At 39.0% G+C, this 15,049-nt stretch overlaps 2 protein-coding genes across 3 annotated transcripts in view; one reads left to right on the plus strand and one right to left on the minus strand.

Moving 5' to 3' along the window:
- The window catches only part of PIGF (phosphatidylinositol glycan anchor biosynthesis, class F), a 32,120-nt gene extending 20,132 nt beyond the window's left edge, over nucleotides 1-11,988 (minus strand). For both annotated transcript variants that reach the window (XM_010838633.1, XM_010838634.1), the window contains exons 1-4: nucleotides 11,905-11,988; nucleotides 9,475-9,723; nucleotides 8,006-8,097; nucleotides 5,888-6,004 (exon numbers count right to left, since the gene is read on the minus strand). In XM_010838633.1, coding sequence (XP_010836935.1) covers nucleotides 5,888-6,004; nucleotides 8,006-8,097; nucleotides 9,475-9,702 — 437 coding nt within the window. In that variant the 5' untranslated portion in view covers nucleotides 9,703-9,723; nucleotides 11,905-11,988. The remainder of the gene's footprint in view (nucleotides 1-5,887; nucleotides 6,005-8,005; nucleotides 8,098-9,474; nucleotides 9,724-11,904) is intronic.
- A 144-nt stretch (nucleotides 11,989-12,132) lies between these two features.
- Nucleotides 12,133-15,049, plus strand: part of CRIPT (cysteine-rich PDZ-binding protein) — an 11,251-nt gene continuing 8,334 nt past the window's right edge. The window contains exons 1-2 of the mRNA XM_010838635.1: nucleotides 12,133-12,257; nucleotides 14,450-14,515. Coding sequence (XP_010836937.1) covers nucleotides 12,242-12,257; nucleotides 14,450-14,515 — 82 coding nt within the window. The 5' untranslated portion in view covers nucleotides 12,133-12,241. The remainder of the gene's footprint in view (nucleotides 12,258-14,449; nucleotides 14,516-15,049) is intronic.

The following is a 15,049-nucleotide window of genomic DNA, read 5'->3' on the forward strand; positions in this document are numbered from 1 at the left end:
TCTTGCCTGGAGAATCCCAGGGACGGGGGAGCCTGGTGGGCTGCCATCTATGGGGTCACACAGGGTCGGACACGACTGAAGTGACTTAGCAGCAGCAGCAGCAGTACAAATTGAGTATATTCAGTAATAAAGTATACCAAAAAGAAGTCGCTAGAATTTTTTAGGAAACCAAATGACTTTTCTATCTTCAAGCCTCTTTAAAATAGCATTCTTTAAAAAAAAAAAAAAATTTACAATAATTTTACATGCCTTTAAGAAAAAGTCTTGTGAAAACAGTGTCATTTAATTACATATTCAATCTGAATAGTGTCCAACTGGCCCTTTACTCTTGGGATGCATGTCTTACATAGTTCTCAAATTCAGAGCTTTGGTGTCTTCAGTCTTTATTTGATTATCATCTACTCAGTGTTAAACATGCAAATAAATACACTAAAAATTAGGATATAATGATATTTCACTTAAAATAGTACAAAATATTGATTCAATACTGAACAAGATCTCAGCCCAATTCCAAGCTATTCATACTCAACACCTGAATTAGTTATATTTCAAAAATAATACAAGGGCCTACTTTAAATAAGCAAAACAAAAGGAAAAAACTCTACAAAAATCAATAATTTAAGGAGGTTATACAGAACATATGATCTCAGCCTAATTCCAAACTGAGCTATTCATACTCAACACCTGAATTAGTTATATTTCAAAAATAATACAAGGGCCTACTTTAAATAAGCAAAACAAAAGGAAAAAACTCTACAAAAATCAATAATTTAAGGAGGTTATACAGAACATATGATCTCAGCCTAATTCCAAACTGAGCTATTCATACTCAACACCTGAATTAGTTATATTTCAAAAATAATACAAGGGCCTACTTTAAATAAGCAAAACAAAAGGAAAATACTCTACTATGTTTTGTATACTAAAACACAGGATGAATGATAAAAATTTAAAGTTCTAAAATCTTCAATCAGTACTTTAAGGTATTTAAAATACTTTCAGTGAATTAGAACTATAGCATAAGTACTTCAAATCAGAACTTTAATTTCTGCTGAAAATGATTACTGGTTAGGAAGAAAAGTATTATTCATATGTTCTATATAACCTCCTTAAATTATAACATTATTTTAAATTAAAGTTGTAACTCAATATAAATAATGTTAATATATTCAAATAATTTCAAAATAACACACAAGTCATTGTTTTTCTTAGGTATTTCATACTAACAGTGCAGAATCACCAGATCTTTGAATTTTTAAAATTTTTTGCATAAAAGTGAACATTTAAGGCTAACTCTAACATTAAACAAGTTACTGTATCAGATTATTTCCTACCTCATTCAAAATTGGACATGTGACATATTTATACTAAATCCTTCAAGTGTGATAAAAGTGATAGGGAAGTGATAGGAGGAAACTGAAATATCACTAATGTATGGTAGAAGCATGAAGACTTAAGCTCCCCACGACAAAGTTCAAATCAACTTTACATTAAATATACTGTAAAAACCATTCTTCCTTCCCTGTGGTTGTCTATGCTTAGCACTCCTTGGTCTGTTACCTAAACCAAGAAAAGTACTAAGACAGATGGCAGTCAGGACTGGGAGCATGAAGTATACAAATGTCTCCTGACAACTGTTAATCCAGTTGACAAACATTTCTTGAGCACTTACTATTTCATAACCTCATTCAACTCAGGGTGGGAGGGGCAATACAGGGGCAGGGAATTAAGAGGTATAAACTATCACATACAAAATAAGCTACGAGGATATATTGTACAACATGGGGAATGCAACCAATATTTTATAATAACTGAAAATGGTGTAAAACCTTTGAAAATTGTGAGTCACTATGCTATACACTTGTAACATATAATACAACTATACTTCAAAAAAATTATCAAAAGAAAAAGGCTCAGAAAATGTCTATATAATAAGTTCATGATAAATTACTATGAGAAACTAAGAATGGTTACTCTGTTTCCCTTCAGTTTTAAAGTTTGACTTTATTTAATTTTAAAATATTAGGAATTTATACATATTTAGTTAGTTCTGCTATAATGCTTGTTTTGAAATTTTGAATTTATTCCAATTTGATTGATATATTAAAGAACAATAGGAGTGACTTTGTCTGTGAGAAACACTGAGTGAACACAAAAACTGCACCTAGTTCAACTGAGCAGCGTATGAATACATACAACATGCACACTCCTCAAACATCTAGCAGCTAATCAAGACAGTGTTATACTGGCATCAGGATATACATTAATGGAATAAGAGCTGAAAGTCCAGAAATGGATCATGTGCTTATGATCAACTGATTTTCAACAGAGGTGCCAAGATCACTCAGAGGGATAAACGGCCTTTCAACAAATGATGCTAGCACGACTGGAAGCCACGTGCAAAAGAATAAAGTGGGAGACGCTTACTTCACACCATACACAAAAACTAACACAAAATGGATCAAAGACCCAAATTTAAGAATTAAAATTAGAAAGCTCTTAGAAGGAAACACAGGAGTAAATCTTCAACACCTTGGATTTGGCCATGTGTTCTTAAATATGACTCTAAAAGTACAAGCAACCAAAGAAAAATTAGACTTCATCAAAATTAAAACCTTTGTGTCTCAAAGAACACTATCATGGAAGTGAAAAAACAACAGACAGAAAGAGAGTAAATAATATTTGCAAAGCATACATCTGATAAAGGGCTTGTATCCAGAATACATAAAGAACTCTAACAACTTAACAATAAAAACATAAAAAACTCAATTGAAAAATGAGCAAAGGATCTAAAGAGATATTTCTTCAAGGAAAACATAACAGCCAATAGGAACAGGAAAAGATGCTTGACCTCACTAGTCAAAAGGGAAATACAAATAAAAAACACAAATAGATAATACTTCACACCCATAAGGATAGCATTAATTAAAAAGTCAAATACTAACAGCTGTTGGTGAGGATGTTGGGGGATTGGAGCCCTCACACACTGCTATGGACATGTAAAATGGAAGAGCCACATTGAAAAAGTCTGGCGGTTGTTCAAATGATTAAATGTGGAGTTACCATATGACCCAACAACTCCACTGCTTGGCATACACTCAAGTAAAATAAAAACATTTATCCATATGCGTTACTTATCTTGATCTTGAAATCATTCTGCAATGTATATCAAATCACTTTAAATATGTATAATTTTATATCATCAATTATTCCTCAGTAAAGTTTAAAAACATAAAATAAAAAACTGTTTCATATTTAAAAATATATCCACACAAAAATCTGCACACAGACTCCTTCAGCAACTTTTTCAGAATAGCAAAAAGTGAAAACTCAGATGTCTATCAGCTGACGAATGGATGAACAAAATGCAGTACATATCCATCCTTATTATTCAACCACAGAAAGGAATACAGTACTAACACACGCTACAACTGGCCTCCCAGGAGGCTCAGTGGTAAAGAATCGCCAGCCAAGCAGGAGACAGGGTTCAAACCCTGGGAAGGGAAGATACCCTGGAGAAGAAAAGGGCAACTCACTCCAGAATTCTTGTCTGGGAAATCCCCTGGACAGAGCAGCCTGGCAGACTAGAGTCCATGGGGTTGGAAAAGAGTCAGACATGACTTAACAACACGCTACAACGTGGATAAACCTCAAAAACATCATGATAAATGAAAATGCCAGTCACAAAAGATCACATATTATATGATTCCATTGTTATGAAATGTCCAAAACAGGCTAATCTACAGACAGTAAATAGATTAGTGGTTGCTTAGGGCTTGTTCAGTTGCTAAGTCTCTGCGACCCATGCTATATCCCACCAGGCTCCTCTGTCCATGGAATTTCCCAGGCAAGAATTCTGGAGTGGGTTGCCATTTCCCTCTCCAGGGTGCTTACGGCTAGGGGAGAGGAATAAGGGAATTAGAGCCAAAGGAAACAGTTTCTTTTTTAGGTGATGAAAATATTCAAAACTGACATATCTGTTGCACATATCTGTGAATACATTAAAAATACTGAATTGGACACTATATAGGTGACATATATGGTGTCTGAATTATATCTCCATACTATTTAAAAAAAAACCTGCCTCCCAGCTGTCTCAGTTCCCCTCACGTATCTGAGCCACACCTTCCACCATCCGCCTTAACTTTTTAACAACCCTCCTTACAAGACGCAACCCCTCCCATATCTACTTGAGACACAGGTTCAATCCCAGGACTGGGAAGATCCCCTGGAGGATGATACGGCAACCCACTCCAGCATTCTTGCCTGGAGAATCCCCATGGACAGAGGAGCCTGGTGGGCTACAGTCCACAGCGTCACAAAGAGTCAGACACGACTGAACACGCGGGCACATGCTCTTCTGAATACCAAATATCTTTTATGATGTGTTACTGACCAAGTTTCTGAGTGTTGCACCTCAATCCCATTTTCTTCACAAGCTCTGTGTTTACTGCTTAGTTCTGTATAATGCAAGGATTTTTAGGTATGCATCATACAGTAGAACTGACTGTCCAATCAGATAACAATATCACTCTAAATGCACCATCGGTGCTATCATCAGAAACAGAAATCAAAGCTGGATAAATCATCAATCCAAACCAGTAAGATTTCAAATGATTTTCACTGTTTAAAATTTTCAAACTAAAATGCTAAAAGAAATCAATGCTATTTGGAATAATATGGTAATGATGTAGGAAAAGGTATTCAAACGGTGATACACTTTTGTTTTCTAGAGACTTTATGAACACTAGAAGATGGTCCTGAAGGGGTACCAACAGTATGCATTTCCAAAGGAAAAAGTCAGTAATGTATGGAGTCTCGCTACACAGCAGTATCTCTCTACTTGGGCTGTTCTCTTCCAAATCACACAAAATACCACATTCATTTCAGTTTCTATGATTTCACTCATTCCTCTATCATGCAGTGTCTCCCCTTTCCCGAGTCTCACCAAATCTCTTACTCCTGATCTAAGTCTTTCATAGATCATCCCCATTACAGCTCACTCTTCAGGGACCCTAACCCTAACCCTAACCCTAACCCTGCTACTGAGTTCCTAAAACTTTACTGTTTACACAAATTTAGTCTTATGTTTTTGCTCCTCTCATCCCTGCCCCTCGAACATCCAAGCCCCTTAGGGACAGAATCAGCTGATTCAGCCTCCAAAAACTCTGTACAAACTCTGTACAAACTCTAAACAGAGTTAAAGGCTCAAGAAGTTTTTGCTGCTGGATGATAAATAGGACAAAATCATGGGTACCAACTAACTTCTAGTTTTCTTAGTTATGACTCAACCATTTCTGATATAAGTAATTTCAATGCTTTTTAAGAAACTAAAATTTTAACTTAGTGATGCTAAAAATACATACAGCTACTAAGGGAATAAAATCCTGTAAAACCTGCACTTGGATGTCTCACCACAAAAGAGGGTGAACAAAAAACTATGGTTGTTAACACTAAACATTTTTGGCTAATGAATGCCAATTCTACATAATAAGATGTATGGAAGCAATTTTATCGGCAATTTTATCACAGTGACAAACTGTCCCCAAGGAGTGTTTCCAAGGTTTTCTTTCAGTAGCAGTTTTCTTTTTCCACAAAAGACTAAGTGAAATTCTGCCATACAGGGGAAAAAAGAAAAGCAGAGCTGCTCATGCTGAAGTGGAGGGAGAGGCCTATAGTTCTGCTTGCTTGGGTCCCCCTCGAGTGCACACAACCCTCCCCTGGTCCCAGTCCCCAGCTGCAGTGGGCCCGGAAGGCATCTCTGGGAACCATCCAGGGCTGAGAAACAGTTGCCCCGAATAGAAAAGGACCTCGTTAGTTTTTTAATACTAACTAGTCAGTTTTTTTAATACTTCAAACATCTCTAGAATATAAAATTAAAACTTACCCATTTCTACTGAAAATTCTTAGCCAGGCTTTGAAGTTTGGTCCTAACAAACATAAACAAGGTATGGTAGTAAAAGTGGACAAAATAACCGCAAGTGAAAATGTTTCCAAAGCCAACCTAGAAAAAAGGAAACCTTCATTAACTTTTTAAGAACTGTTAAACGTGCATGGACACATTTTGTGTCATTTTTATTTAAACAGATTTAATAATATAAACCTACTGTCTTACCAAAATGATGACTATAAAAAATGTTACTAATGAAATGCAAACTATAAAAAACAATCTAGCAGATATATGGCTTTAACTATAGAATTCAGAAGTGTTAAATGCCCTTTGACACTGAAACTGTCCATTGCAAGAAAACCCACTTCTAGATCATTAACTTTTTCCTCAATAGTCTCTGGAACTTTCTATGCAACCAGTGGTTCAATTTAGCTTATACTGGAACCATATGAAGAACTAGTAAACTAGTTTCTAAGGCCTGAGAATTTGCATTTTGATAAAATGCTGATGCTGTTGGTTTTAGAACCTCACTTGGAGAACCACTGCTCCAGACATCCACTCTACTCTAAATGGATTAGACAGAAAACTACCATTTCCTGTTACCAAGGGCTTGTCCCCTCTCTAGAAAATAACTGCCTATTAACTTATTGTGTGTACATATAACCAGATATACACACACACAAATATATACACACACAGCTATGTGTGTGTATGTGTATTACATCACTCATTTCACCATGATCATTTATCACTGCTAAGCTGAACTTTCTTCAACTACTGTGTGCATAACACATATTCAAGAATCTGCCTTTCCCTAATTAAAAATTTTTCAGTTTAGGAAAGGTATTTAGTCAAATTTTACCTTTCAACTATAAACATTAGCTTATTATGTAATTAAATACAGCAAGCTGCTGCTGCTGCTGTTGCTGCTAAGTCACTTCAGTCGTGTCTGACTCTGTGCGACTCCATAGATGGCAGCCCACCAGGCTCCCCCAACCCTGGGATTCTCCAGCCAAGAACACTGGAGTGGGTTGCCATTTCCTTCTCCAATGCATGAAAGTGAAGAGTGAAAGTGAAGTCGCTCAGTCATGTCCGACTCTTAGCAACCCCATGGGCTGCAGTCTACCAGGCTCCTCCATCCATGGGATTTTCCAGGCAAGAGTACTGAAGCAGGGTGCCACTGCCTTCTCCAATACAGCAATCTACTGACTTTTAAGAAAACAAACTTTTTGAGCAGTTTAGAATCACATTTACTAGGAACTGATACGCTGTTTATTTTGCCAACAAAGGTCCATCTAGTCAAGGCTATGGTTTTTCCTGTGGTTATGTATGGATGTGAGAGTTGGACTGTGAAGAAGGCTGAGCACCGAAGAATTGATGCTTTTGAACTGTGGTGTCGGAGAAGACTCTTGAGAGTCCCTTGGACTGCAAGGAGATCCAGCCAGTCCATTCTGAAGGACATTAGCCCTGGGATTTCTTTGGAAGGAATGATGCTAAAGCTGAAACTCCAGTACTTTGGCCACCTCATGCGAAGAGTTGACTCATTGGAAAAGACTCTGATGCTGGGAGGGATTGGGGGCAGGAGGAGAAGGGGACGACAGAGGATGAGATGGCTGGATGGCATCACTGACTCGATGGACGTGAGTCTGAGTGAACTCTGGGAGTTGGTGATGGACAGGGAGGCCTGGTGTGCTGCGATTCATGGGGTTGCAACGAGTCAGACACGACTGAGTGACTGAACTGACCGAACTGATATGCTGTTTATAACTAATTTACATGTATCATTATAATCAGTTTCCTTAGAGGTTCTAAGGACTTATGATTACCAGTATCATACACTTACTGGTATATGACAATTTCTCATGTACGTCCCTCCTCAGGCAACTGGGTAACAGAAGGCTAGATAATAGGAGCATTTAGTGAATTAAGTTATTTCACTGTCTTTAAAAAAAATAAATAACACTGGCAAGGAAAGGCAATGATTTCAGTATCCTTCTATGATCCATTAACGGAACACACCATTTTATTTCTCTAATCACCAACAGAATCAGCATTTGGTTTTACCAATGACTGTTTTAAAATATAATTGGCTTAAGGTACACATTTCAGACTTACTCTATTAGTGGTGCTCCATACAGAACAAAAATTACATGAAAGAAGAAACAAGACGTAAGAAAGTAGATACAGCATTTCAAAAATCTGGTTACCTAAAAAAAGAAATGAACAATTTAAAGAATCAAGAGTGCCTGAAGGACAGCAGATACTTTGAATTTTATCTACAAATACAACTTGGTCCCACACTGAGTGGTACAGGGGACTATTCTTTGGATTTGCTCCTGAAGTCAGATTACATATGCTTTGCACAACACTTCTAAAAAGCCTAAAAGATAAGAATCCACCTCCATATTCCACACACCTAACCAACAGCAGAGTCAGAAAACATTTTTGTTCCTCTGCTGCTGCTGCTGCTAAGTCACTTCAGTCATGTCTGACTCTGTGCGACCCCATAGACGGCAGCCCACTAGGCTACTCTGTCCCTGGGATTCTCCAGGCAAGAATACTGGAGTGGGTTGCCATTTCCTTCTCCAATGCATGAAAGTGAAAAGTGAAAGTGAAGTCGCTCAGTCGTGCCCGACTCTTAGCGACCCCATGGACTGCAGCCTACCAGGCTCCTCCGTCCATGGGATTTTCCAGGCAAGAGTACTGAATTACGCTGTTACGCAGTATTTACGAAATATTTACCAATAAGAGTGCTAGGATACACAAAAAACAAATAGTCCTTATTGTGTGATAATGTTACACGTGAAATATTTATAGAAAATAACAACTATAATAAATCTTTTTCATTTTAAAACAAAATTCCTAGAAAAACTGGACAAAAAATTACAATATTAAATAATTCCCCGAATCATATTTATGTTATTATAAAAAAGGCCTGCATGTTTGAAAATCAGTGTGTGGGACCTACTTGACTTCAAGAAGATCTAACGGTAAAACACACACTGAGCTTCTTATATCAAAGGGCAGTAAACATGTTTTAAATTACCTAATAGCATACATATAGTACTGAATAATGTTCAGTGAGGACTTTTCAAATAATAGTTGTGTTACACTGTAATAAATATTCCAGAAAATAGATTCCAATATCTGAAACTTCAACTACTATTTAGTCAAGGAAGGCCATGTTTGAAACAAGAGCTACCAAGGTGGTTTATTTTATAATGTCTAAAAAACCCATTGTGTCTTTCAGAAATGCAAAAGATGCATGAAAATAAACTGAAATGTCTCATAAAGATTAAAGGTGCAATTGCTACATGTTTTTATCTTCATCATGTTTTAGGATGACATAAAACATGACTATATAGGTTCACAATGCTATGATATCCAATGAAGTCATGGCAAGAATCTATCAAACATAATGGACAATCTTTCAGCAAGCAATACACTACTGATTTGGGGGTGAAAATATCAGCTTCTTTATTCACTGTAAATAGCCTAATAAATGCTTGACTAATACTTTATCCTTCAAGTAAAAGAAAAATTACCTACATCTGAAAATCATTTCTCAAGAAATAAAGCCTTACCTTGTATGATAATGAACTTCTTTTAGAAGACACATTTGGTTTCACTACTAAATACAATACTAAATTGACGGCAGTTACAGAAACAGAACAGATGCATAACCATGTCAAGTGTGTCTCCAATATTGAGAAGTTCTCCAAGAAGAATGATGGAATGAAGATGCTTAGGATAATTGAAAATATGCATAAAAGATGGGTATACAGTAGTTTCTTGATGTCAGTATCTTTCATGGTGTTTTCTTGAGTGGCTATCTAATGAAAAACAAATTAAGAAAAGAGCATAGACAATAATGACTTTTTGCATTGTCCTAAATGCTTAGACATCTAAAAATAAGCCATGAACCAAAGTCAGTTTTCTATGGGCAAAAATGTCTAAGTGCTAGAGCACAGGGAGATGCATATCTGGAAATATACATGTAGACTAATATGGTACAAACTGTTCTCACAGCCTAAAAAAGGACACATTAACTAATTTCTTAAATATTTGTGTTTAGTTTCTGCAACATGCTCATATGCTAGGACTGTTTAAGCAATCCATTGTACTTTTCCTTTTTTTCTTTGCCAAAATCAGAGGTGAAAACAAAGGACATAGGTTAATAACTTGCCCTTTTGGAATTATAGGCTATGCATTCTAGGAACCCCATAATACACTTTGGCTGGACTGTTGGCATTTTTTACCATTACAGACCTTTGTCTAACGTCACAGAAGTTCACATTTTCTAGCAAATGCCAAGTAACACCAGGTACACACTGGAATACTCAAATGGCAGCCAGTGTTATTAAGAGGTTTCAAAGAACATTATGCTAAACCAAGGAATCCCAGTGCTGCAAAAATACCAAAATGGCAATGTCCGTTACAGACGCCAGATTCCAACCAAAAGCAGGGTATGAATGAAAGGAAGAAAAATATCTACTTTCTTTCTATAAAACACATATTTGATGTATGTACATATTTACAGATTACCTAACAGAGAGCTTATACATGGTATGGACTGATGTTAAGTAAGGCGTTTATTAAAGTAATAGTCCACAGGTTACACTGTGGTGAACAGTCCAGAAAAACTTATATGAACATACATATAGATATGGACAACGTGCTCATTCACGGAGTCGTGTCCGATTCTTTGCTACCCTATAGACTGTAGCCTGCCAGGCTCCTCTGTCCAAGGAATTGTTGCGGCCAGAATCGAACTCAGGTCTCCTGAGTTTCCTGCTTTGCAGGCACTGTGGAAAAGGAAATGGCAACCCACTCCAGTATTCTTGCCCAGAAAATCCCATGGATAGAGCAACATGGCGGGCTATAGTCCACAGGGTCGCAGAGTCGAACAGGACTGAGTGAGCACTCTACCTACCGCTGAGCCACCAGGGAAGCCTACATATATATATATATGTACACACACACACACACACACATATATGCATATGTATATATTTTATAGATACACACAGGACACCCACCAGGGCAAAAGGGCGAATCCACACCTTATCCCAACGTTCTCATTAATTCACATCTATACTTTTCAAAGGCAAATATTACTACTTTACTGATAAGGAAACAGGCTAAAACAGATTAAGAAATACTCCAAGGTCTCAAGCTCTCAAGTGCTAAAGCCATTTCAAAACCTAGCCTCGCTGATATATACGCACCAAGGGGGTCGAAAAGCGAATGAATGGCAAGAAAGGAAATGTTTCTCACAGGTGCTACGCTCAGCTGAGGGCCGGGGAGGGAGATTTAGAATATATTCTCAAAAAAAAAAAAAAAAGAATATATTCTCTCAATAGACAACCCTTCAGATATTTTTCTGGGCCACCCTCAGAATCCCGACTGACCAAGCAGATCTGGACCTAAAACAGTGAGCGGTACCCAAACTTAGATAGCTTGAGGAATGAGTGAATGAACAAAGAGTTGGTCCAGTGCTGCCCTTCTGAGAAACCAGCCCTGTGTTAGGTACTGGCCAGCCGAGGACGACTCTGGTCAGGTGCCCTCTCAGGTGGCCAGGAACCCGGCATCCGCAGTCAGACCTGACCCAGGCCCTCAAGCCTTGCAGAGGTAGAGAAGGCCCTTCTGAGCGACTCCTACAGGAGCCTTGGCGGGACATGAACCTGCAGCTTCATCCCAAATTGTATTGCTCTGGACTCTGCCTAAGCCTGTCTCAGCCGACCGGAGTGTGGGCAGCGAGGGACGAGCTGAGAAGCATAATCAAAGAACACAGACGTGGAGACCAACAGAAACAGAGGTACAGACACAGAAAGACGTATCTGAAAGAGGCCAGTCCATCACGGCAACCCTTGGGTAACGCCGGAAGGGCGGCGCTCGAGGGGCAGGCAGGCGCCAACTGGCCGGGGACAGAGATTTCCGGCCAGTTGGGCAGTTGGCAAAAGTGGCTTGCAGCCTCGGGAAGCTCACATGCGAGGGCGTTCGGCTGGGCTTACCTATCTCTCCCGCCCGCCGAACGGAAGCGAGGGTTACTACCGCCCACCATCAGGTGCCACTCACTGCCCTGAGCCTCGCGCAGGCGCAGCCTGTGGGGCGGAGACCCAAGGCCTCACAGCCAATCGCAGAAGTGGAGGGGCGGACCAAGAAGCCAGCCCCGCCTTCTCGCTCGCGTTTATTGCTCCCGCTGCTTTCCAGGTGCAGGATAGGCGGGGCGAAGGGCCGTGGGGCCGGAAGTGGGTTTTAGTAACCCGGAAGGGGAGTTCTTTCTTGGCTGTAGTGTTGATATCTTCCAACTGCTGCTTGGTCTGCGGCTGAGGGTATCATCGCGAAAGGATGGTGTGCGAAAAATGTGAGTTAAGGAGACTTTTCTCTGGGAGAAAGAGGCTGGGAGACCCTAATTCGAACTCCCCGGAAACTCTGCCCTTTGTTTTTCCTTCGGCCACAGGCCTCTGATTCTAGTCTCTGTCCTTCTGTCTTGCTATTTGACCATTCCGGCCCCTCCCCAATGATCGTATAGTCCTGTATCTGTTGGATTCGGGGTGGTCTCAGTTTTTTGCCCCCGTTTTGTCTATTTCGGTTGCTTCCCCTCGACCCCGGCTATCATCCTGTACTGCTTCTTGACAGGCTCCCTCGCTTCACAGACCCTCAGGGTTGGAATGGATCTTAAAAATCACTTCCACAACATCTGGAGTTGCTGGATTTAGCAAATAAAAGTACCGGACGCCCAGATAAATTTGAATTTCAGGTAAACAACGAATAACTTTTAGTGTGAATATGTCCTATGCAGTATTTGAGACTTGGCCCTGTTTGCTGCTCCTTACTACTCTTAAGTGCTTTGTCCCAAAGCACGCACTTTTACGACATTCTTTACTGAAAAAGTATTCTTTGTTTATCTGAAATTTAAATCTCACTGGGTGTCCTGTGCTTTATCTAACAAGCCTAAATGACGATCCCACCCAATGATTAAGTGCTCTTTGCATGAATGCCTAGAGTACTGAGGCACGGGCCTAGGAGAATCTTACCATCTTCAAAGAAGTCCCTGTAGTTTTCACTGGCTTTTAGAGAAGTCCTTCCTCCTTATGGACTTCCCTGATGGCTCAGAATCTATAGAATCTGCCTGCAGTGCAGGTAGACCCGGGTTCCGTCCCGCGGTCCGGAAGATCACCTGGAGAAAGAATGGCAACCCACTCCGGTATTCTTCCCTGGAGAATTCGATGGACAGAGCAGCCTGGCAGGTTACAGTCCATGAGGTCGCAAAGAGTCAGACAGGACTGAACGACTAACACTTTCCTCCTTATAGTTGCCATTCGGTGACTCTAACGCTAACCCTTGACAGTTCTAGAAAATATGATTTTTTGATGTCACAAACTGGTTATAGGTTTGAAAAGAGCTGTCATATCCTCAAATACCTTTTTCGTACCGTTAGGTATGTCTGACTCTTCTGTAAAAAAGATTCAAGTCCTCATATCGTGATAATTAACATGATCCGTTTTGTTTATATCCCCATAGTATATAAAACTTTGAACACAAACGCCTGTGAGTTTGAATCAAGAGTTTTTATATTAGGTGAAAGAATGACCATGGATGGTTTCTTTGTTAAATTCTCAGAGTACAGAAAATAATTTGGTGTTTTTATATTTGGTGCCTGGCATTCGGGAGGACCCTCCACAATACAGCCTCAGCTTACATTTTAAACTTCATTTTCACTAACCCTTATTTTCTTCACTTCAGCCAAACCAAACTGTTTCGTATGCCTGACCTGAGTTTTTCATGCTTTTCCCCCGGATGTGTTGTTTATCCAGGTTACCTTCATCCTCTTTTCTCCTCTTACCAGTCCTATTGCCACTAACCCTCTCTATTGCCTTCCCCACAAAGGTTTCCTGGATTTCCCTGATCAAGGTTATTTTTTCTTCCATGGGATTTCTCCTAATACTACAATTCTGAATTGTTATACTGCTTATTTTCCAGCTTATATTTTAGTTGAATAGTTCTTAACTTTTGGGGGTGGTTCTCTGAGCCCTTTGAGAATGTGATGAAAGCTATGGACTTAGTATAGTCTGCTTAAAAATGAATATACAAAAAGTTTGTGTATGGTTTTGTCTTATTCATATATCGTCTGTGGCCTACCTGTGGGACTCAGACTAAGGACTACTGTTAGGGAAATGAGTGTGCTATAAACTCCTTGAAATCTAGACCTTTATCTAATTCATTTTACTTTTCTCTGTACTTTGTACAATGGCTTATACATCAGAGATGCTTAGTAAATATTTACGGAATGAATAGATTTATCAGATTTGTTTATACACGTACAGAGGAAGCCTATTATAAGCCATCCTGTTATCCACAAATTTGACTTGAGAGTCAGTTATCCATTGCCCACAGTTAATATCTTAAGTCTCAGTTTAGTGGCCCTGACCCCAACATGAACAAGCTTGTACATATTATGACTGGTGATACCATTGTGAACTTTAGACACAATGTAGTGTATTTATTAGATAGTAAACACTAATCCCCCTTGTTTTTACTATCTTTTTATAACAGGTGAAAAGAAACTTGGTACTGTTATTACTCCAGATACATGGAAAGATGGTGCAAGGAATACCACAGGTATTTTCCCTTTTAGAACATAGATATTGAATCAGATACTTCCTGTGAATAATGTTTTCATTTTCACATTATTTGTAAAATGAAATATTGTTATATGTACAACATACTTTATTTATTAAACATTAAAGAATACTAGATCTCCCAACAGTTTAATATATTCTTCTATTTCATTCTTTCAGTGATGTGTCAGGGTTCCTGATTTGGTAGAAAGGAAATAGCAAAATAATTAAATGAATTTTAAGCAACAAGTGCATCATCAGATCAGATCAGATCAGTTGCTCAGTCGTGTCCGACTCTTTGCAACCCCACGAATCACAGCATGCCAGGCCTCCCTGTCCATCACCAACTCCCGGAGTTCACTCAGACTCATGTCCATCAAGTCAGTAATGCCATCCAGCCATCTCATCCTCTGTCATCCCCTTCTCCTCCTGTCCCCAATCCCTCCCAGCATCAGTCTTTTCCAATGAGTCAACTCTTCGCATGAGGTGGCCAAAGTACTGGAGTTTCAGCTTTAGCATCATTCCTTGCAAAGAA

The sequence above is a fragment of the Bison bison genome, unplaced genomic scaffold (assembly GCF_000754665.1).
Source record: "Bison bison bison isolate TAMUID 2011002044 unplaced genomic scaffold, Bison_UMD1.0 scf7180017864101, whole genome shotgun sequence".
Classification (NCBI taxonomy): domain Eukaryota; kingdom Metazoa; phylum Chordata; class Mammalia; order Artiodactyla; family Bovidae; genus Bison; species Bison bison.